General features: G+C 36.6%; 1 protein-coding gene and 1 pseudogene across 1 annotated transcript in view; one reads left to right on the plus strand and one right to left on the minus strand.

Moving 5' to 3' along the window:
* Positions 1-25,873, minus strand: part of Ccdc150 (coiled-coil domain containing 150) — a 107,231-nt gene that overhangs the window by 37,726 nt on the left and 43,632 nt on the right. The window contains exons 13-14 of the mRNA XM_076866119.2: positions 16,733-16,846; positions 12,928-13,011 (exon numbers count right to left, since the gene is read on the minus strand). Coding sequence (XP_076722234.2) covers positions 12,928-13,011; positions 16,733-16,846 — 198 coding nt within the window. The remainder of the gene's footprint in view (positions 1-12,927; positions 13,012-16,732; positions 16,847-25,873) is intronic.
* On the plus strand, positions 241-1,252 carry LOC143407087 (general transcription factor IIE subunit 2 pseudogene; annotated as a pseudogene).

Consider the following 25,873-nt stretch of genomic DNA (forward strand, 5'->3'; position numbering starts at 1 on the left):
ACACAAAGACTAACCCACACAATTACAATTATTTTATATTAAACACAGTTGCCAAGAACATGCATTGGAGAAAAGATAGCCTCTTCAACAAATGGTGTTGGAAAAACTGGAAATCCATATGCAACAAAATGAAATTAAACCCCTATTTCTCACCATGCACAAAACTAAACTCAAAATGAATCAAGGACCTAGGAATTAGGAGTCGCCACCGCCGCAGCCGCTGCCACAGCCGCCGCCAGAGGCGAGACCCCGACCTGGTGGGTCAGCGCCGGGCGTGCGTTTGGGCAGGCGGGGGCGCTGAAGAGGAGGGGGAAGGGGCGGCCGTGCCGGCGTGGGCGGCTGGCAGAGGCGGAGGCGCAGGGAGGCTGTAGCGGCGGGTCGCGTGGGGCGATCTTCCTCGCTCAGCATTATGGATCCAAGCCTATTGAGAGAAAGGGAGCTGTTCAAAAAACGAGCTCTTTCCACTCCTGTAGTAGAAGGCGTTCAGTGTCTTCTGAGTCATCATCATCATCAAAGAAAAAGAAAGCAAAGATAGAACATGGAGGATCATCAGGCTCTAAACAAAATTCTGATCATAGCAATGGATCATTTAACTTGAAAGCTCTCTCAGGAAGCTCTGGATATAAGTTTGGTGTTCTTGCCAAGATTGTGAATTACATGAAAACACGGCATCAGCGAGGAGATACACATCCTCTAACTTTAGAAGAAATTTTGGATGAAACACAGCATTTAGATATTGGACTCAAGCAGAAACAATGGCTAATGAGTGAGGCATTAGTCAACAATCCCAAAATTAAAGTAGTAGATGGGAAGTATGCCTTCAAGCCCAAGTACAACTTGAAAGATAAGAAGGCCCTACTTAGGCTCTTAGATCAGCATGACCAGCGAGGATTAGGAGAAATTCTTTTAGAAGACATTGAAGAAGGACTGCCCAATTCCCAGAAAGCTGTCAAGGCTTTAGGGGACCAGATACTGTTTGTAAATCGTCCTGATAAGAAGAAAATACTTTTTTTCAATGATAAGAGCTGTCAATTTTCTGTAGATGAAGAATTCCAGAAACTCTGGAGGAGTGTCACTGTGGATTCAATGGATGAGGAGAAAATTGAAGAATATTTGAAGCGACAGGGTATTTCTTCTATGCAGGAATCTGGACCAAAGAAAGTGGCTCCTATTCAGAGAAGGAAAAAACCTGCTTCACAGAAAAAAACGACGTTTTAAGACTCACAACGAACACTTGGCTGGAGTGCTGAAGGATTACTTTGACATTACTGGTGGGAGCCATCAGCCAAGTAGGTATGACAAATTCCTTGCCAGCTTACTCCCATGCTGTCTAGTGGAAGGACTTCTGAAAGGTGACCTTGCTCAAGGACCAGGGCAGGATCCGTGTTTAGGGTGTTCCCCCTTTAGAATAGGGCGGTTTAGCATAATAGGAGATTAGGGTGTTCCCCCTTTAGAATAGGGCAGTTTAGCATAATAGGAGATTAGGGTGTTCCCCCTTTAGAATAGGGCGTATCCTGCTGCTGAGTTCCTCTTGAGTGCTTAGGGTCAGACTGTATATTTTGGGAGACAGAAGCCCATGCGGAGTGGATTTGGGCAGAGTAGTGGATTTGGGAGAAGTGGATTTGGGCAGAGAACGTGGATTCCCCCAGAGCGTGTTTGTAGACGGCCGGTGTGAGTTCGGGAATAAAGAATTGCTGTTTGAATCTACAAGCTGTGTGGAGACTCGTGATTTGTGCCCAGCCAGAGACTGCGGCATCTGGTGGCTCGTACGCGGAACGCCTGAAGCTTGGGGGTAAGTGAAATTGCTCGCCCCTGAGGGAAGGTGAGAGAATGGGTGACCATTTCAAAAAACAATGTGTTTTCCTTTTGATTTATTTTGTTTTTGTTTCAAGCTGCCTATCCCTAGAAACTTCTCAGGCAAACTGGAAAAAAATGGTTGACTAAAGGCTTGAAGTTTGTCGGCCCTGAGGAAGAGAAAATTGATACAACGATTTTTTATTCCGTTTTTGCTTCATTCAATTTCAGTTTTGTTTTGTGTTATCTTATTGGGTTGTGTTATCTTTATAGTAGATTAAAACAAACTGAAAAGATGTTAAGTAAATTGTTAGAGGTTCAGAACATGGAGAAAGACATTTTAGATCAAGCAAAAGAGAAGGTCTCTCGAGCTAGTCAGACAGAGGAAGAAAATTTAAAGGAAAAGGGGTTGTTAGGAAAAAGGCCACAACAGGAGGCTGTTACTAACTCCGTTTTATCACAAGAGGGTTTAATTCAACCAACAGCCCCACCGATAGAGACAGCTGAGTGGCCCTCAAACCCCGTAGTTGATAAATGGAATCCTGAGACAGGACCTCAAAGATTAGCATGCCCTGTACTTGAACAGGTAGGAGGGCAGCGAATTCACCGTGCTTTAGATTTTAAAACAGTGAAGCAGTTAAAGGAGGCTGTAACAACCTATGGTCCCCAAGCTCCCTTCACGGTGAGCATGGTAGAGTCCATTACTAACTTGGACATGACGCCAGCAGATTGGGCTAGCATGTGTAAATCTGTGCTAAATGGAGGACAATATTTGTTATGGAAGGTTGCCAATGAGGAATTTTGCGCAGAGACAGCTAGGCGAAATGCAGCAGCCGGTTACCCTCAAAGAAATCTAGAAATGTTACTAGGGAAAGGACCTTATGAGGGTCAGCGGCAACAAATTGAATATGATCCTGCTATATATGCACAAATTGCTGCAGACGCAGTTAGGGCATGGAAGACTTTACAAGGACATGGAGATTTACAAGGTCAGCTATCTAAGGTAATACAGAGAGCTAATGAACCTTACGCTGACTTTGTAGATAGGCTAATTCAAACGGCTGCCAAAATATTTGGGGATACGGAACAAGCAATGCCATTGATAAAACAACTGGCTTATGACCAAGCAAATCGTTGCTGTAGAGAGGTTATTAGACCATGGAGACATGAAGATTTAAACACATATATTAAATTATGTAGAGATATTAATGAACAAGGGCAAGTCTTGGCAGCTGCAGTACAACAGGCTTTAGATGCCAGGCCAAAAACATGCTATGATTGTGAACAAACAGGATATTTTAAAAGGAGTTGCCCCATAGGAGGAGAATTTAACAAAACTAGGTATCAAAGAAATAGAATACCGGGTATTTGCCCACGATGCCGTAGAGGGAGACATTGGGCTAATGAATGCCGTTCTCAAACTACCATAGAGGGTACTCCCTTATCAAAAAACGGACAAGGACCAGGTATTTACCCACGATATCGTGGAGAAAGGCATCAGGCTCCATTGCCAAAAAACGGACAGCCGGGCCCAATGCTCCGGGGCCCACAACCACAAATATACGGGGCAGTGGAGGAACCCAGCAACACCATCAGAGTAGTGCCCAGGACACATTGTCCATTAAATCCCTCATCAGACAAACCCGAGGGAGCGCAGGGTTGGACATCTGCGCCTCTGCCAGAGCAGTACTAACTCCAGAGATGGGAGTTCAAATCATTCCCACAGGAATAAAAGGACCTCTTCCCCAAGGGACAGTAGGCTTATTATTGGGACGTAGTTCATCTACATTAAAAGGACTTATGATAAGTCCCGGGGTAATTGATCCCGATTATGTAGGTGAAATAAAAATTATAGCTAGTTCTCCAAGAGGTATATCAGTAATTTCACCTGGAGATAGAATAGCACAGTTGTTAATAATACCCAGCCTACATAATAAATTTCCTAGTCATAGTGTAAAAAGAGGTTCCAGGGGATTAGGCTCCACAGGTGTAGATTGGGCTATGTTGTCTTTAAATTTAGATTCTCGCCCAATGTTAAAACTAAATATTCAAGGACACGACTTTAATGGGCTACTGGACACAGGTGCAGACCTTAGCATCATATCTAGTAAGGAATGGCCAAAACACTGGCCATTACAACAAGCCACTCAAACGCTTCAAGGCCTAGGAGTGGCGACTAATCCCCATAGAAGTGCAATGATATTAGATTGGAAGGATCCTGAAGGATGTGAGGGAACTATACAGCCCTATGTATTGGATCATCTTCCTATAAATTTATGGGGACGAGATGTCCTAGATCAATTAGGTTTGACGTTAACAAATAACATCAATCCTAATGCGCCCACTACTAGGGCTAGACAAGGTTTTAGGAAAGAAAAAAGATTAGGAAAACAAGGACAAGGTATAGCAGCACCAATTCAAATAGATCAAGGAACAGACAGACATGGGTTGGATTTTCAGAAAGGGCCACTGAGACAATAAAAATTACTTGGAAATCAGAAAGACCAGTGTGGGTTCCTCAGTGGCCCCTGACTAAAGAAAAGATACAAGTAGCCCATGATCTGGTCAAACAACAATTAGCGGAAGGACATATACAACCTTCCATATCTCCCCATAATACTCCCATTTTTGTCATTAAAAAGAAATCTGGTAAATGGAGATTATTGCAAGATTTAAGAGCCATTAATAATGAAATGGTTATTATGGGACCTGCTCAATCAGGGATTCCTCAATTGTCTGCTTTGCCAAAAACCTGGCATGTTTTAGCCATAGATATTAAAGATTGTTTTTTTTTCAATTCCAATTCATCCCGAGGATAGTCCACGTTTTGCATTTACTATCCCTGCATTAAATCATGAAGGTCCTGATCAGAGATATGAATGGAAAGTACTCCCTCAAGGGATGGCTAACAGTCCAACTATGTGTCAAATATATGTTAATAAAGCAATCCAGCCACTTAGAAATCAAAATCCTGAACTACAAATATTTCACTATATGGATGATGTATTATTGGCACATAAAGATAAAAACATATTGCTGGAATGTTATGCCACACTTACAAACTTATTAAAAAATTATAATCTAGAGATAGCAATAGATAAAGTACAATTAAATTTTCCAATTAATTATTTAGGAGTTCTATTATCCTCAACCATGGTCCGTCCACCAAAAATTCAAATACGAGTAGATCAAGTCAAGTCACTTAACGACATTCAAAAGTTATTGGGAGACATAAATTGGATAAGGCCTTATCTAGGCATACCAACAGGAGAGTTGGGACCTTTATTTGATATTCTAAAAGGTCCATCAGATCCAAACTCACCCCGCATGTTAACGCCTGAAGCAAGAAAGGCATTGAAAATTATTGAAACATATATGGAAAATATACATTTGGATAGAATTGATATAAGTTTGCCTTTATTATTTATTGTACTACCAACAAAAAATATTCCTACAGGAGTATTTTGGCAAGAAGGTCCATTATTGTGGATACATTTATCTTATTCTCCTAACACTATTCTTACTAGGTATCCTGAGGCTGTAGGACAATTAATACTCAAAGGAATAAAAGCAGCAAAGGGAGTGTTTGGAATTTCTCCCAATAAAATTATTACTCCATACACTATGGATCAAATTGATGAGTTAGCTAATGAGTTAAATACTTGGGCAATAATCATGTGTAGATCTAATGTTTCATTTGATAATCACTTACCATCTAATCCTTTGTTGTCTTTTTGGTCTAAGCATCCTATAGTTTTTCCAAAAATGACAAGAAAAACCCCTATCATGAATGCTCCAAATATATTCACTGATGGGTCAAATAATGGTACAGCAGCAGTAGTTACCCCTGATCAAACTTTTACATTTTTAGTACCCAAACAATCAGCTCAAAAGGTAGAGCTTAATGCAGTATTACAAGCCTTTTTAATGTTTAAAGATTCTGTATTTAATTTATTTTCTGATAGTCAGTATGTAGTTAATGCTATAGTATCTCTTGAAGATGCTGGTAGGATTTCCCCTTCTCCTACTGTTTTCTCTTTGTTTTCCACTAATCTGGGACAGAAAAGATCCATTCTTTATAGGACATATTAGAGCACATACAGGATTGCCTGGAGCCCTTAGTTTGGGCAATGATTTAGCAGATAAAACTACACATGACATACATATTTTCTCTACACTAGAAGAAGCTACGAATTTTCATAAAAAATTCCATGTTAATGCTAATACTTTACAAAAGCGTTTTAAAATAACTAAGGAACAAGCCAGACATATAATAAAACAATGTCAAAATTGTGTGACCTTTTTACCACAAGTTAATCTTGGAGTCAATCCTAGAGGACTGATACCTAACCATATTTGGCAGATGGACGTCACACACTTGCCAGAATTTGGAAAATTAAAATATTTACATGTTACAGTTGATACTTCTTCCGGATTTTTGATGGGCTCCCTTCATGCCGGAGAAAAAACTAAAGATGTTATAGCTCACTGCTTACAAAATTTTGCCACTGTGGGCGTTCCTAAACAGTTAAAAACTGATAACGGTCCTGGCTATACCTCTACCTCTTTTAAACAATTTTGCTCATCATTTGGTATTACTCATATAACAGGAATCCCATACAATCCACAGGGACAAGGCATAGTTGAAAGAGCTCATCAAACTATTAAAACGTACTTATTAAAGCAAAAAGAGGGAATTGGAAAGGGGTATATATCCCCCAAAGATAAACTTAAAATAACGCTTTTTACTCTAAACTTTTTAAATTTGGATTCATCAGGACTTAGTGCTGCGGAAAGGCATATGCATCCAAAAAATGTGCATAAGCCTAAAGTTCTTTGGAAAGATATTCTAACAGGACAATGGAAAGGTCCAGACCCAGTGATTGTCTGGAGTCGGGGCTCTGTTTGCGTGTTTCCACAGGGAGAACAGCAGCCGATTTGGATTCCAGAAAGACTAACTAAAACAATTTCTACAGATCGAAAAGAAGATGATTTGACTCAAATCCATAACAGCTGATATCCAGAACTCCAGCTTGGCCATTCTTACATCTGCAACAGTGATTAACCAGATGCTTTTTTCAATATCTATTTTATTATTGCATTTTCCACATCATAAGGTTCTATTTTTATTTTTTGAGCTCATACAAACCTAGGTTATTGTTTTTCTGATCAGTTTTATTTTTTGACTATAGAGTTTTTAAACATTGCAATGGAGATTTCACCTAGGTAAAGCTACAAGGCTTTTATTATTATCTTATGTGTTGTACGTTTGTTTGCACATTTGTGTTTTGTGTTGTATGTCTGTGTGTCCATATTTCATATATGAGGAGTGCTCATGAAAAAATGGATCCGAATTATTTATTTTTTATTCACGTGATTTAAATGGCTTAATTTAAATTAAGTAAACAGCTGTTAAGGATTCTTTTTAAAGGTGGTTAACAGATCTGCTTGTTTACTAATTTAAATCAGGTAAACAGCTGTTAAGGATTGTTTTTTAAGTAGGTTAACAGATCTGTTTGTTTACTTTCACCTTTCCTTTTCATTATATTTAATAATTCTTTTCAGGTTAATGTCTTTTTAGCATCATTGCCAGAATTCCTATCTTCATCCCAATGAATATAACTCAACAAGTATGCTCAATCAAGGAGTCAACTTACTTTGGGAGGAAACGGACTTTGGGAAGAGACGGACAGATTGATAGATTCCTCCCCTTTGAACTGCTTACAGAACTTGCCTGGACTATGTAACTACGTTTAGTGCAGCAAATTGTGGTAATGCTGGCATATCTTTGCTGATGGTGTCACCAGTGATCTTTGCTGATGGTGTCACCAATGATGCAATTTTTCCAAAGGAACTGTCAATTGGCTTGGTGTCGTGGCATTTCTGTATCCTCCTCCCTTCTGCTAGTGATGGTCTAAATTTGGGGGCCAATGGCTATATGCTGGACCGGCAGTCAGTGACGGGTATGATCCAATTGCAGTGGTATCAACCTAAGACAGGAGGCTGACGCCTAAAGGTCAGTTGCCTAAAGGTCAGTTTTCTGATGACGGGTAAGAACCATATGTTGAATTGGACAACCTACCAGTCGCGGTCCTTAAGCCACATTAACCTCACTCCCCCACTGGCACCAAGGCCAAATTTGGGGGCCAACAGAGGTGAGGCAAAGAACCTCACCCCCCCACTGGTGCATAGACCTAATTAATCAGAAGGGGGGAGATGCTGGGAGCCATCAGCCAAGTAGGTATGACAAATTCCTTGCCAGCTTACTCCCATGCTGTCTAGTGGAAGGACTTCTGAAAGGTGACCTTGCTCAAGGACCAGGGCAGGATCCGTGTTTAGGGTGTTCCCCCTTTAGAATAGGGCGGTTTAGCATAATAGGAGATTAGGGTGTTCCCCCTTTAGAATAGGGCAGTTTAGCATAATAGGAGATTAGGGTGTTCCCCCTTTAGAATAGGGCGTATCCTGCTGCTGAGTTCCTCTTGAGTGCTTAGGGTCAGACTGTATATTTTGGGAGACAGAAGCCCATGCGGAGTGGATTTGGGCAGAGTAGTGGATTTGGGAGAAGTGGATTTGGGCAGAGAACGTGGATTCCCCCAGAGCGTGTTTGTAGACGGCCGGTGTGAGTTCGGGAATAAAGAATTGCTGTTTGAATCTACAAGCTGTGTGGAGACTGGTGATTTGTGCCCAGCCAGAGACTGCGGCACATTACTCCTGGCAAATAGGGAACACTTTTGTCTTGAACAAAGAGTTACAAACACACAATCAAGATTTTTTTGTTGTTGTTGATGCTCGGGATCTGAAGACTGGCTGTCTTCCCATTCTGCTTCTTAGGACTGAGGCAAGGAGCAGTTCAGTTTACAGAACAAGTGCAAATTACCAAACTCAAAGCTTATTTTAATCAAATAGGCTAATGAGAAATGTGATATTCCCTCTAGACCTTCTGTTCCTTCTTGGGAGAAAGGCGCTTAGCACGATATGCAGGTGTCTTTGCTATTTGTCTCTACTTCTAGATGGTTCCTGGTTCCATTTTTTCTCTTTTATTACCTTAGAGCAAGTTGGCAGATAGTCTTGAATGCAATATTTGTTTATTCCAAAAGAACATATTTATAATAAAATCATTGTAGAAGGATTTTGAAGAAGTTAAAAAAAAAAAAAAAGGACCTAGGAATTAAACCAGAAACTCTGCATCTAATAGAAAAAAAAGTAGGCCCTAATTTTCATCATGTGGGATTAGGCATCAACTTCCTTAATATGATTCCTATAGCTTAAGAATTAAAACCAAGAATAAATAAATGGGATGGAACCAAACTAAAAAGTTTCTTCTCAGTAAAAAAAAAAAAAACAATCTGTGAGGTAAAGAGAGAGCCCACATCCTGGAAGCAAATTTTTACCCCTCACACATCAGATAGTTCTTTATATACCCTAGATATTAGTGCTGTATCTGATGTCAGGATGATATACACAATTTAGAGAGACCAATCAAGTGATGAAATAGAAGATGCCATCAGAAACCTATCAACCAAGAAAAGCCCAGGACTGGATAGATACACAGCCAAATTCTACAAGACCTTTAAAGAAGAACTAATAGGGTATATAAAGAAATCAAAAAAATAAACACCAAAAGAATAAATAACCTGATCAATAAATGGGCCAAGGACCTGAACAGACATTTCTCAGAAGAGGATATACAATCAATCAACAAATATATGAAAAAGTGCTCATCATCTCTAGCAATCAGAAAAATGCAAGTCAAAACTACTCTAAGATATCATCTCACTCCAGTCATAATGGCAGCTATTATGAAGACAAACAACAATAAGTGTTGGCGAGGATGTGGGGGAAAAGGTACACTCATATATTGCTGGTAGGACTGCAAATTGGTACAGCCAATATGGAAAGCAGTATGGAGATTCCTTGGAAAATTGGGAATGGAACTACCATTTGACCCAGCTATCCCTCTTCTCAGACTATACCCAAAGGACTTAAAATCAGCATACTACAGGGACACAGCCACATCAATGTTTATAGCAGTACAATTCACAATAGCTAAATTGTGGAGCTAAACTAGATGCCCTTCAGTGGATGAATGGATAAAAAAAATGTGGTATATATACACAATGGAATTTTACTCAGCAATAAAAGAGAATAAAATCATGGCATTTGCACTAACTGGATGGTGTTGGAGAAGATAATGCTAAGTGAAGTTAGCCAATCCCCAAAAAACAAATGCTGAATGTTTTCTCTGATATAAGGAGGCTGACTCATTGTGGAGTAGGGAGGGGGAGCATGGAAGGATTAGATGAATTCTAGATAGGGAAGAGGGGTGGGAAGGGAAGGGAGGGGGCAGGGGATCAGCAAGAATGGTGGAATGTGACATTATCCAAAGTACATGTATGAAGAATCAAATTGGGTGTCAACATACTTTATATATAAACAGAGACATGAAAAATTGTGATATATTTGTATAATAAGAATTGTAATGCAAAAAAGTACATGTATAAAGGCATGAATTGGCGTGAACATATTCTATATTCAAATATATGAAAAATTGTACTCTATATGTGTAATAAGAATTGTAATGCATCCCACTATTGTGTATTTAAAAAAATAAAATCAATAAAACTAAAAAAAAATAGAAAAAAAAGAAATGGAAAAGAACTCTTCTTTGGTCTGTTTATAATGCAAATATTCTAAAATAATACAATTAAAATTCCTAGGTATTTTTCTTTCAATATATACTGTAAACTTGAAATACAGTAGGACATACCAATAACCTTAGCTTATTTATAGTTTGAAATGAGCTTCAGCATTAACCCATATGTCCCGTCATTCTATATGTAGTTTTTATACAGGGCCCTATATGTGGAATGCCGGGACATAATACATTAAAACAACAGGAATGGTCAAAGTTATGCATTTTAATAAATGTATGAAAATAGACTTAAGAACTGATAATTTCAGTATAGCATATTTTTTTTTCTTTTAAGGCCTTTATCTAATACTCATATAATGGTACAACATGCATGCAGCAATGCAAAACAAAGAACCAGCACAACAAATATGAATAATAAAACTCACTACTGAAATGTTGGGTTAAAGAAGCAGGACATTAAAAAGTATGTATTGTGTGATTATGTGAAGTGAAAGTATAGGTAAAATTAATATGAGGTGTTGGAAGTCAGGATGGTAATTACCCATGTTGGGGATAGTTATTGGAAGAAGGTTCTGGATGTTGGGAATGTGCCGTTTCTTGATCTGAGTGCTAATTTTAATTTGTAAAAAGTTCATCAGCCTGTGTCCCATGTTCTTTTCAGTATATTATAATTCAAGAAAAAGTTTACTAAAACATAAAACAAACCCTTATGTAATCTGTAAATTAAGTTCACAATTGCAGTTGCTTACAAGGGCCAGTCTGCTAACATGTTTGAATCCAGGTGTTGATGTAAGTGATGCAACCAATGGCAGATTATTGCAAGGCTAAGTGACTCAAACTGGCACGTTTAAAAATGATTTTATAAAGTGTTGGAACCCTTTCAGACATATATGATAATATCCCATCTACCCACCATTCAAATTAAAATAAAATATTACCAGATCAATTGAAACCTCTGGACTGGGTGTGTAGCTCAGTGGTAGAACACTTGCCTGACTTCAGGCCCTAGGTTTGATCCTAATATCTCCCCTGACACACACACACACACACACACACACACACACACACACACACACACAAAACACCAATCCTGTAGCACCCATTCTAACCCAATCTCCCCCTCATCCTAGAGTTAATTACAATGCTGGATTTGGATTTGGTATTCATCATTCTCAGTTTAAAAATCTTACTATATATGTATCTCTAAATAGTATATAGTATGAGATTCATCCATGTTAACATATGTAACTCTAATGCACCTGTTTAATATATCTGTATATACACTGCTTTTAAAACTGGCATAACTACTTTTAGGAGAAATTTGACACAATCCAGTAAATCTTAAGATACTATATGACCACTAATTTAGATAATCTTTTGGATATGAGTACATGAGATATTTAGAAGAATTCATCTTATCAGCATCTGGGGAGCTTTAAAAAGTATCAGAGTTTAGACTAGCCCCTAAAATTCTGTCTTAGTTGCTCTGGGTTGGAATTCTAGACATGGGGATTTTTCTTTCTTACATTTTACTAAGAAAAAACTGAACATACAGAAATGTAAGAGCATGCTTTAGGGTCTACCAACCAAATTCAACCATTATTTTTTGTTTTTACTTATCACATATCTATCCATCTATCATTCTCCCTATCAATCCATTAATGTATTTTTTTTCCCCTAGGATGCATTTTAAAAAAGTGGCAAACATGATGCGTGTCCCAGAGCTCAGATATCTTAAACTCTCCCTAGGTGATGATGATGTGTACTAGGCTTAGAACCACTGATGTAGACATTAGTGTTTCCACTGCAGTGGGCTAAAGACAGGCTTAGTCACATCTGTAGCAAGCTTTTGCTCCAAAGATGGCACCAGCCACGCTTCTCTTCCAGTACTAACTTCCCCATGCCCCGAGACAGCGGCAGGAAGAGCCGCCCAATGGTGAGCCCTGCTGACCCTCATGATCATTACCCACCAATCAGAAAGCACCCTGTGCCAATACCCTGCTGTGTTGAACCGCCACGGCTCTAAAATGTGCAAAGCTGTTCCTCAATAGGTAAATGCCATGGGGGTAAAATGCACAATCAGAAACAGAACAGTAACATCACTTTCACTTAAGTCTATTCTATTGTTTCTGAGGCCCAATTGTCAGAATTATTTCTTTTTAGATGTTTTATAAAAATTCAAGAAAAAAAAGAATACATAGGACCTCTATATTTTCAGTGAGTGACGAGGCATAAAATAACTACAGTAAGTCTTCAAATCATCACAAAATTTGTAAAGATTGTCACTACATTAGGCTTCAGTATTATGTGAATTGAATATGAACAGAAGTCATCTGGATATTAAGGAAGCCACAAACAGGGAGATTCAAAGACTACACGATTAGTAAACAATAGGATAGGTCTTCTAAAAATCCAGCAATATTTAGTTTTACAATTAGTATCTTTAAAAATCATATAAAATATGAAAATAAATCTCATACCTGGAGTTTTCCCTTTTCATAGGCCAGTTTATTTTTACTCTCAGTAATTTTTCCCAAGACATTTTCCACCTTTTGCTCAGCAAGCTGATAATGCAAACACAGGTATCAGTACCTCTTGGCATAGAAAGGAATAAGCATTTTCTTTTGGGGAAAAAAAAGCACTAGTACCCTTACTACTTCCATAGTATTAAGATCAAGATTCATATTTATTTGTTATTGCTGCCTTCTAGTCTCTCCCTAGATAACTGGTCTCAGTGCTAACAAGCAACACATAAGGAGACTTGCTGATTAAAGTATAGAGCCTTAAGAGTCCCAGAGTTTATTGTTCTTTGTACATTGCTGTTGTTGCTATTTTGCTATGTTAGTTATTTCTTAGCTTTGATCCAAGCCAGATATGGTGTGGTCATATCAGTGGTTGCAGGTACTCTACCACCAGGGTACTCTACCACTAAGTTACATTCCCAGCCCCTTTAATTTTTTATTTTGAGACAGGATCTCACTAAGTTGCCCAGACTACCCTAGGATTTGTAATCCTCCTGCTTCAGCCTCCTCACTTGCTGGGATTACAGGTGTATGCCACTATGGCTTGCTATAATTTCTTTTCAAAGATTAAAAAAAAATCTATGTGTTTCTCCCACTAAAAGAAAGTATTTTTCTAAAAGCAATTAGACAACTAAAATATTGGTTTCAAAATATCTAAGGGATGGACTGGGGTTGTGGCTCAATGATAGAGCATTGGCCTGGCATGTGTGAGGCACTGGGTTCGATCTTGAGCACCACATACAAATAAATAAATAAAGACATTGTGTTTATTTACAACTAAAAAAAATTTTAAAATAACCTAAGGGAAATGAAGTGTGTTATTAATAATATCATAAAAATTAGCTAGTAATTAACTAACATTCTGTTTGTGGAAGATATACAGTCCCTTTTTCTATTTTGGAAACTATGATCCAAAAATCATTCCATAAATGAAACATAATTTAGGATTATATTTTGACCAACTCTTCAGTCACAAATAAGTTATGAGGTCAATATGTTACAAAAATAAAACTACAACAAAAAAACTTAATTATTTAAAAGTCAGTTTCAAGTTCTATAAATTAAGTTTTCCCAATGTGCTATAAAGTATACAGCATATTAAAAAATAAGAACTAGATCCAACCTAAAATATGATTGCTATAACAAATATAAAACATTCAAAAATAACTTCATTTATCTTCTTGGAATGTGGAAAGTTTTTTTGGGGGGGGGTTGTTTTGTTTTAATAAGATAGATGATCTTGGTCTTCTGTAATAGGGGTCCAGGAAGTTTTTAAACATGGCACTTTTTTCCCCTCAATAAAATTCCCTTTTATGCAAAGGAATAGAGAAATTCTATTAATATTTAAATACATTTTAAAGATAATTATTTCCCCTTTTTGCCACCAAAGAGAATGCCAACATAATAAGTAAAGACTAAATAAAGTCAAAATGTAACAACATTTGACACAGGGTCACTTATTTAAAATCATGACAAAGAGAATTGTTACCAGTTGCTAAGGCACTTACTTATTGTTTACAGATTATTAAATAGGCCCTGTACTTTAATCAATCAGAGACTGGAAATTAGAAACTACTTAAATGAGTGAACGCCTTGGATTCTGAGTTGTACAAAGAAAAATGTCAATGTTTAGATTATATCTTTCAATTCAGAAACACAAGGATATTGCAGGAACAACCACAGAAGAATTATCTTAAGATATGAAAGGTAGGTTGTCATGGATCCACAGTGCTATGGTTTGGATGATCTGGAATGCTCCCCAAAGGCCCATGTGTTGAAGGCTTGGTCACCAGCTAGTGGCATTAATGGGAAGTGGTGGAACCTTTAGGAGGTAGGAGCTAGTGGAGGAAAGTTAGGTCACTGGGAGTGTGCCCAATGAAGGGGCTACTGGGAACCTGGCCCTTCCTGTCTCTTTTTGCTTTCCAGCCATGAAGACGTAAGCAACTCTTCTGCCATATGTACTGCCTTGCCACAGACCCAAAGCAATAAGCCAACTAACCATGGACTAAAATCTCTAAAATGGTGATCCAAAATAATTTTTTTCTCCTTTAAGTTGATTATCTCAAGTATTCTGTCTTGGTGATAGAAAGCTAACACAAAGAGTAAGTCACAAAACACTTTCTAAAAATATGTATGTATGTATGTATGTGTGTGTGTGTGTGTGTGTGTGTGTGTGTATATATATATATATATATATATATATTTTTTTTTTTTTTTTCTTTTTGTGGTCTTGAGGATCAAATCCAAAACCTTATGCATGCTAGGCAGGTGTTCTACCACGGAGCCATCCCAGCCCTAAAATAATTTTTTAAACTATAAAAAAGTTAGCAGACACTGTTGAAAGAATATATAAAATGAATGAGATATTGGCATATGAAGTAAATTTATAAGCAGAATTTAAGCAAGAATTTTAGTGAAAATATGACATAGGCCTCAGCAGCAGATTGAACCAACTTTGATACAGTTGAATTTCAAATCATTAAAGTTATATTGCATAGGGAACTGTATTTCTATTTGGTGCTACTATTTAACAATGTGTCGTTAAAATGCAAAAGAGAAGTAGGGAACAATCATTCAACTTGAGTTAGGAATAGTAACTTTCCTACTACATTTGGATTTTTTCTTACTGTAGTTGCCTGCTTAACTGCCTGTGGTAATGGACTTAAATTGCATTATCACTGAAGGCTGAAGTGGCAAAAATAAACCTAATATCAGAATATGTGAAAGAAAAAGGAGAGAGAATAATATTTATTCATGTTATACTACATGTAAGGGCTCATGATGGATAATTAGCACTCAAGATGACAATCCTTGCAGCCTGGCCAGATATGCGACTGACTCGGCACTTTATTTGATCAATGTTTCCTAATATGCATTAGGCATTATGCTAGAAGAAAGGAGTATAAACGTGGATGGATAACTTCTGTTCTTTTATTAGAAGAGATTGAAAGTAGATACATAAAGAGGTTAGTTTCTATCAATGTGGTAATTATTCTAACCCTCTCTGCATTGAAGGTTAAAGATCACAGCCCAAAATTGAAACCTAGGCTTAAAATCCATGAAAATGTAAGATAATTTACTTAGTTTATATAAATTCTTCTTAGTTGAAGTAATCAGCAGTTTATGACAGGTTTAAAATTTAGTTCATATAGGAGACTCATATCAGGACTTTATATGAAAATTTTCAAAAATGATTTACATGTTATAAAAATAACAACTAATTCCTTTTCAAGTATTCAAAAACACAAAAATTATTATAAGAAAAATTATTAACTTGTTAACAGAATGATCATCTCTTTAATTCCCCCCACTTAGAGATGTTTTAAGAACTTTACCATTTATTTATAATGAACTAACATCATCAAATATCTTCTAGAAAACAGATATATTACTGATTACATAATGGAAGAAACTGACAGGGGAAAACACAAGTTTCTTCCTCAATTTATGGGAGAGAAAATATTTTGAAACATCAGCTATAGTTGTGCTTTTTAGATTATACATCATCTGTGTAGGCGGTCATTTAGTAACTATCTTAAATTCTTGCTTTCTTAAATCTTCTATTGTTTGAAAACTGCAGATATGTCTGCCGTATTTATCCCATTATTCAGGATTTATGATAATTACTAATACATGCACACACATACACACACACACACACACACACACACACACACCAGAGAAAACCTATCTCCTGACTTTGGATTTTTAAAAAACTCATTAGTCATTATTTTCTAACTCAGACTGACCTTTTCATACCCACCCCATGGTATTCAGAAGTGGCTCGCTGAAGTTCCAGAGAAGCTATTTGATCTGCCAGGTTCTTATTTTCTTCTACTAATGCCTGCAGATTTTGGTTTAATGCATTTATGTCTGCCTTTGAAAAATAAGAGGAGAAAAGAAGCTATTTATGCCATATCCATAAATATAATCTTATTTCTAAAATGACAGTTCTAACTTGTGCAAATGTTCAAGTAGCTCGTGCAAATGTTCCTCTGAGTCTAAGTGTGGAGATTTGACAAGTCAGTCTGATAGCTCTATGGTGTTCTAAACAGCTTGTGTTTTTATTTTCTTTTTAATTCTTTCTGCTTTACCAGTTGTCATCACTAGGAGGGTTACCCCGCATGATACAGCTTACCTTTACTATAAGTGAAAGTCCTCCTGGTACTTAGTATTTGCTTAAAGATTAATTTGAGCTTATAAATGTAGATGCAGAAATCCTCAATGAAATATTAGTAAAATGAATCCAGCAATATTCAAAAAAGGATATAAGACCTAAGTGGTTATCCTGGTAAAGTTAGTTGAATATTCACCATCAATTAGTATCATCTACCACATCAATAAATTACAGAAGAAAAACTATTCGACCATCTCAATAAAGAATAAGCATTTCAAAAAAAATTCAACACTTATACATGATTTATATATTAACAAACTAGAAGTGAAACAATCACTTCTACCTGATTAAAACATACCTACAAAAATCCTACAGTTGATATCATTCTTAATAGTGAAAGATTAATTGCCACCTCCCCTGCCAAGACTGGGAAAAAGACACGGATATCTACTCTCACCATTTCTATTCAGCATTATAAGGAGGCCATAGCTGTTGCAATAAAGCAAGAAAAAGTAATAAAAACCATTCATACTGAAAAGGCAGAAATAAAGAGCTGGGCATGTAGCTCAGTGGAAAGTACATACCATGTAAAAAATAATCTAAAAAAAATGAAATGACTACGCTAGTATTAGACATTAAGATTGAAAATTGGTGAGATAAATGAGTATATTAAAATACTCTCATCCAGAATATTTTTTATTTTTTAAAGGGAGGGGAGAGAGAGAGAGAGAGAGAGAGAGAGAGAGAGAGAGAGAGAGAGAGAATGAGAATTAATTTTAATATTTATTTTTTATTTATCGGCGGACACAACATCCCTGTTATGTATGTGGTGCTGAGGATCCAACCCGGGCTGCCCGAATGCCAGGTGAGTGCGCTACCGCTTGAGCCACATCCCCAGCCCTCATCCAGAATATTTATAAATATATTCATTTAACAACAGAGTCCAAAAATATATGAAGCCCAAAATGACAGAGTTGAAAGGAGAAATAATTTATTTAAGCATAATTGGAAATTTCAATATCCCACCTTTGAATAACTGATAAAACAACTAGACAAAAGATCAATGAGGAAATAGAAAACTCGTACAACACTATAAACTAAATAGACCTAACAAGACATCTAGAGAATAATCCTCCAACAAGAGCAGAATATACATTTTTTTAAAATGCTTATAAAACATTCTCCGTACAACTCTCAATAAATTTAAAAGAACCAAAATAATGCTAAGTATGTCCTCCAACCATAGTGGAATAAAACTGAAATCAATAAAACAGAGAAATCTGGGGAATTCACATATATAAGGAAATAAACAAAGTTCTAAACAACCAACAGGTTAAACTATACTACAGAGCTATAGTAACAAAAATGGCATAGTATTGGCACCAAAATAGACTTGTAGACCAATGGTACAGAATAGAGGACACAGAGACAAACCTACATAAATACGGTTATCTCATACTGGACAAGGGTGCCAAAAATATCCACTGGAGAAAAGACAGGCTATTAAACAAACGGTGCTGGCAAAACTAACAAATTAAATTAAACCTCTGTTTCTCACCTTGCACAAAAAATTAACTCGAAGTGGATCAAAGACTTAGGCACTAGAACAGAGACCCTGCAGCTATTAGGAAAAAAAAGGCTGAAATATTCACCACGTCAGTCTAGGAGATGATTTCCTTAACAGGATTCCTAAAGCACAAGAATTAAAATCAAAAACCAATAAATGGGATGGATTCAAACTAAAAAGCTTCTTCTCAGCAAAGGACACATTTAATAATGTCAGGAGAGAGCCTACAGATTAGGGAAACTTTACCACATGCACCTCCAATAAAGCATTAATCTCTAGGATATATAAAGAACTTAAAATACTTAACACCAAAACCCCCAAATAACCCAGTCAATAATGGGCTAAGGAACTGAACTGACACTTCTCAGAAGAAGAAATACAACTGATCAACAAATATATAAAAAAATTTTCAACATCTTGAGCAATTAGAGAAATGCAAATCAAAACTACTCAAAGTTTTCTCATTCCTGTCAGAATGGCATTATCAAGAATACAGTCAAGAATAAATGTTTGTGAGGATGTGGTAAAAAGGCACCCTCAAACATTGCTGGTAGGACTGCAAATTGGTGCAACCACTATGGAAAGCAGTATGGAGATTCCTCAGAAATTGGGACTGGAACCACCATTTGATCCAGCTAAGCTACTTCTTGATTTATACCCAAGGGACTTAAAATCAGCATACTATAGTGACGTAGCCACATCAAAGTTTATAGCAGCTCAACTCACAATAGCTAGACTATGGAACCAATCAAGATGTCTCTCAATAGATGAATGGATAAAGAAAACGTGGTATATATACTCAATGGAATACTATTCAGCTTTAAAGAAGAGTGAAATTAGGGCATTTGACAATAAATGGTTGGCGTTGGAGAATATCATGCTAAGTGAAATAAGCCAATCCCACAAAACCAAAAGCCGAATGTTTTCTCTAATATGTGGATGCTAATTCACAATAAAGCGGGGGGCATTAGGGAAGAAAAGTGTTACCTTAAATTAGGTAGAGGGAAGTAATGGGAAGGGAGGGGTGGGGATATGGGGATAGGAAAGATAGTAGAATGAAACAGACATTATTACTGTAGGTATATATGTGACTACATGATCAATATGATTCTACAACATGTACACTCGGAAAAATGAGAAATTATATCCCATCTATGTATGATATATCAAAGTGCATAAATGCATTCTACAATCATATATAACTAATTAAAATCATATATAACTATATAATTATATATAAAATATATATATATATAATTATATATATATAAATATATAATTATATATATATATAAAATATATATATATAACTATATAATTATATATAAAATCATATATAACTAATTAAAACAAATAAAATTTTTTAAAAGAATAAAGTAAAATTACTTGTGTTTTTTTGTATCTATAAAATATGTAACTTATTGTATAAGATTAAAATAGTCCCCAAATTGACCTACACATTCAATGATTCCAACTTCCTTTTCTTTTTTGATATCAGGGACTGAACTCGGAGGTGCTTTATCACTGAGCTATATCCCCATCCGTTTATTTTTATTTTGAGACAGGGTTTGCTAAGTTTCTGAGGACTTCACCAAGGTGCTGAGGCTAGCCTCTAATATGCAATCCTCCTGCCTCAGCCTCTTGAGTCACTGGGATTACAGGTGTGCTCTTCCACACCTGGCTTGGAAAGGCTGATCCTAAATTGATATGGAAATGTAAGGAATCAGAACAGCCAAAACAATCCTGAAAAAACAAAATTAGAATATTTGTACATCTTGATGTCTAAACTTCCTATAAAACTATAGTAATCAATACTGTATGGTACTGGCATAAGAATGGACAATGTAAGAAAACTGGAAATCCATGAATGAAGTCATACCTCTATGATTAATTGATTTTGACAGGAAGCCAAGACTATCCAATAGAAAGAATCGTCTTTTCTACAGTCATACCTCTATGATTAATTGATTTTGACAGGAAGCCAAGACTATCCAATAGAAAGAATCGTCTTTTCTACAGATGGTTCTAGAACAACTGAATATCCAAAGGCAAAATAATGCATGAATCCCTCTCTCATACCATACACAAAATTAACTCAAAATCACAGATCCAAATGTAATAACTAAAACTAAAAAAATAGTTTAAATTTAAAAAGCTAGTCTAAAAGTCTTTGTGACTTGGATTAGGCAAATATTTCTCAAAGTGATAAAATAAAGTTACCTTGACCTAGCAGTCAAACTCCAAGGATATATATAACACAAATAAAAATATGGGTCATGAAAAAATTGAGTACAAATATTCATAGAATTATTAATATCTCAAAAATGGAAACAACCTGAATGCCTATCAACTGATAGATTTTTTAAAAAGGTACTCGAACAATTAGCTATCCATCTGAAATTAGAATGAACCTTAAAATAGACCTTACATAATATGCAAAAATTAAGTTAAAATGGATAATAGGTGTAGGGAGCCACAATGAAGGATCACACCCTTCCAGTCTTGGTGCCTCAGATTCTGACCAACCACTGCATTCACTATGGCTTGGGTGGGGTCTGGCTCAGATATCAAGGGGTCATCTTTGTGGGACGGGCCCCTAGGGCTAAGTTACACTCATCTGTCCACCATTTTTTTTTTTGATACAACTTTGTCAGAATAAGAGTCCTCCAGATAAAAGCTCACTTCTGAACGTGCTGTCCCTCTTGCAGGCCTCTTGTGACTTTCTCTTGCTCTCCCTTTTGGGGAGCTTGAGGCCAAGAGGGGGGAAACTGTCCTGAAGCTTATGTAAAGGTAAATTGTGTCTGTTTTATCTGGTGTCCCTGCAAATTCACACAAGCGATCTTAAGTTCAGCTGCCTGCACTGGTCAGGGGCAGCAAATAGGTCCAATGATAAACTGTAAGACTTCTAGAGGAAAACAAATAACATCTTGGTCATCTTAGGACAGGCAAAGCTTCTTAGAGATGATATGAAAAAGTATGGTCCAGGGCTGGGGTTGTGGCTCAGTAGTAGAGCACTTGCCCAGCACATGTAAAGCACTGGGTTCAATCCTCAGCACCATATACTTAAAAAAAAAAAAAAAGAGCTATTATGCTTCTCTATAACTAAAATTTTTTTTTAAAGTATGGTCCATAAAATTTTTTAAATTGCTAATTAGGATTCATCAAATTTAAAATTTCTGCACTTCAAAGGAAAAGAAGTCATAAAATGTAAGAAAATATTTATAAGACACATATCTGACACAAATTTGCATATATACAAATAGTAAGACTGTTTTTACTTAATATGAGAATATGTTTTAAAATTTATGAAAATTCAGCAAGAAAACATTAAAAATGGATTAAAAAATGGTTTGAGTAGATGCTCCAATGCATAATGGTAAATAAGCATATGAAAAGATACTATTATTAGTTATTAGAAAAACGTGAATTACAACTACAATGACAATACATTAATCCAAGAGCTGAAAATATCATATGTTCGTGGGTATGGAGAGAATCTGGAACTCATAAATTCCTGGTCGGGATGCAAGATTGTATAGATCCTTTGAAAAACAGTTGAATACTTTCCTATTGTATTAAACATATATTTTGAAAGAATCTAAAATCTAACTCTTGATATTTACTAAGAGAAATAAGAATATATATGTGAATATTTACAGAGGCCTTATTCATAATTTCCAGAATCTAGAAACAACCAAATGCTCTTCAATTGGTGAATGGATAAAGAATCCCATACATCCATATGTTGAATACAAACTGTTGATACATATGGTATGAATAAATCTCAAACACCTGATGATGAGTGAAAGAAGTTAGATTGAAATGTCACATACTGTGTGACTCCATTTATATGACATTCAGAAAAACATTATTATAGGAACAGAAAAAGAAATCAGTGATTTCCAGAGACAGGGGTCAGAGCAAAGGAAGAGGGAACACAAAATAACTTTTTAAAATTAATTTCTATTCTAATATGTTATATATGACAGAATGAATTATAATTCATATTATACATATAGAGAACAATTTTTCACATCTCTCATTGAATACAAAGTATATTCACACCATTCATGTCTCCATTCATGTACTTAGAATAATGATTTCCATCTCATTCCACCATCTTTTTTACCCCCATTCCGCTCCCTTCCCCTCTCACCCCCTTTCCCTATCTAGAGTTCATTTATTCCTCCCATGCTCCCTCTCCCAACCTCACTATGAATCAGACTCCTTATATCAAAGAAAACATTCAGCATTTGGTTTTTTGGGATTGGCTAACTTCACTTAGCATTATGTTCTCCAACTCCATCCATTTACCTGCAAATGCCATGATTTTATTCTCTTTTATTGCTGAGTAATATTCCATTGTGTATATGTACCACAGTTTCTTTATCCATTCATCTACTGAAGGGCATCTAGGTAGGATGGTTCCACAGATTAGTTATTGTGAATTGTGCTGTAACAAATATTGATGTGGCTGTATCCCTGTAGTATGCAGTGTTTAAGTCCTTTGGGTATAGACTGAGGAGTGGGATAACTAGGTCAAATGGTGGTTCCATTCCCAGTTTTCCAAGGAATTACCATACTGCTTTCCATATTGGTTGCACCAACTTGCAGTTATACCAGCAGTGTATGAGTGTAGCTTTTCCCCCACATTGTTGTTTCAATTCACAATAGTTGCCATTCTGAGTGAATGAGATGAAATCTTAGTTTTGATTTGCATTTCTCTAATTGCTAGAGATGTTGAACATTTTTTTATATATATTTGTTGATTGATTGTATATCCTCTTTTGAGAAGTGTCTGCTCAGTTCCTTGGTCCATTTATTAATTGGGTTATTTGTTTTTTGGTGTTTTAGCTTCTTGAGTTGTTTATATATCCTAGAGATTAGTGCTCTATTTGATGTACCTGTGGTAAAAATTTGCTCCCATACTATAGGCTCTCTATTCACTTCACTAATTGTTTCTTTTGAGAAGAAGCTTTTTAGTTTGAATCCATCCCATTTATTGATTCTTGGTTTTAATTCTTGTGATACAGGAGTCTTATTAAGGAAGTTGGGGCCTACCCCAACATGATAGAGATTTGGGCCTACTTTTCCCTTCCATTAGGAACCAGGTCTCTGGTTTAATTCCTAGATCCTTGATCCCACTTGGAGTTGAGTTTTGTGCATGGTGAGAGACAGAGGTTTAATTTCATTTAACACAAAATAACTTGTTAGAAATGTTCTATATTTTGGTTGTGGTAGTGGTTACATAGTGATGCATATTTGTCAAAACTCAGAACTGTACACAAAGAAGAGTGAATTTGGCTGTATGGAAATTTTGGGAATAAAATTGACTTTAAAATACACAATAAAAATTAATTTAGATTTGAAAAGTGGACTCTGTGTAAGCATTATCATTTGGCTTAATAGAATCTAATAACCAAGTATCTTTTAGCCCCATGAAGTCAACATGTGGTCTACATTAAAACAAATGAAATCAGTCAAAACAACAATGCTGTATTTTTATCACAAATGTTTTCCCAGCATTTTCCTTAGCCATTTTTAAAATTTTTATGATTTTCAAGTAAAAAGTTTTAATGAATTTTGTAGTAGCCACCAACTTTCCCAATTTAAACACCATAGTGAGGCCAAAGTGACACCAGGAAAATCTTTACCATGGAAAGTCAGTTTCATTTAAGGATTTTTAGGGTGGGTCGTTTTCATATCACTAGATATGAATGAATATTATCACAGGGGGTACTTGCCAGCCTGGTGGAAGCTGTGATTTTAGGCTCCAAATTCAGATTTTTCTTCACCCTCCAATTTTATAATCATTATTTCACATATAAAATATAGTAATATGAATAATAGTAACATGAATGTTATTTTTGCAAAAATAAAAAAAAACAGCAACAACAAGACAGTAAAAGCTTGATAACTTTATTCAAATTCATAGTCTAGGATTAAAATTCCTGATGCTCTGGATATATATTCTAGATGACAGTGATGCATGATATTTATTTTCTTTAAACTTTGAAACACAAACAGCAATGTTTTAAAAACTGGGTTTTTAAAATTTTTTAATAAGGATTTTATTTATTTCTCTGGATAGTCTACTTTTTAAGAACCAAGAAAATGGCACCTTGGAAGGATCCAGGATAGGTGAATAGAGTACCCTGCTTACTACTGTCACAGGGAACCAAGACAACAATGGAAAAAATAATTTCTAAGAGTGACTAAGGGAGAACTGTAGAAATCAGAAGGGAAGTGATGGGAACCTAAATAGTACAGAGTCAGAAAGAAAATCGAGGGAAAGGAAAAAGCAAATTTCTACTTCAACCTGGGCTCCCTGGCCGGGGGTGGGGGGTTGGAGAGGTGGGGTGGAATATCCTCACATTGCCAGAAAAGTACCAGCAACCACCATCATAGCAGAAGAACGACAGTCCTAACCACAAGAGAATTTCACAATTCTCACAAGCTTTAAACCCAGTTTGGGGAGCTCACATCAACTGTTCTACTCCAAAGAAAGAATTCATACTGAGTCCTCCCAAACTCACAGAACACAAGCTGCTGTAACAGTCACTAATAGGTAACATTCTGTCTTAGAGTCTAGTGGTTTGTTCTCTGACAATCACATGGGCTGATGTGTGCCTTCCAGGCAGAAGACAGATCCCTCAGCATCTCATAGCTTTATAATCAATGGATGCCAAAGCCACAGCCCTAGCCACACTCACATTCACTCCGGTAGAACTTGGGAAAATCTTCTCCCCAGTCTACTAACTTGAGACTATGGCAGCTAGTACAAAACCTTGGCATCATATGTGCCTGTACCACAAAATTTAGGGAGGTCCCATCTATGCACTGTAGCTCCAGAATTATGGCTACCACTACCACAAGCCCCAGATATAATAGCACTTGCTCCACATGACTTGGGGACAGTGCTGTTAATGTCCTGCAACACCCAGACCAAGAATAACAAAGCCAAAAGCCCTGACACCACCTGCATTCACTTTATGGGATCTAAGGAGGGTCTCTTCCACTTCCTACGCCTCTGAGATTGTGGAGAGCAGTGACTCAAGCTCCAACATCACATGCATAATATTGTGGGAACTAGAGAGGGTTTCCTCCACAATTTATGGCCTTCAAACTACTTTAGGGGCTGGGGATGTGGCTCAAGTGGTAGCTCGCTCGCCTGGCATGCGTGCGGCCGGGGTTCGATCCTCAGCACCACATTAAAAATT

Source organism: Callospermophilus lateralis, chromosome 9 (assembly GCF_048772815.1).
Source record: "Callospermophilus lateralis isolate mCalLat2 chromosome 9, mCalLat2.hap1, whole genome shotgun sequence".
In the NCBI taxonomy this organism is placed as follows: Eukaryota; Metazoa; Chordata; class Mammalia; order Rodentia; family Sciuridae; genus Callospermophilus; species Callospermophilus lateralis.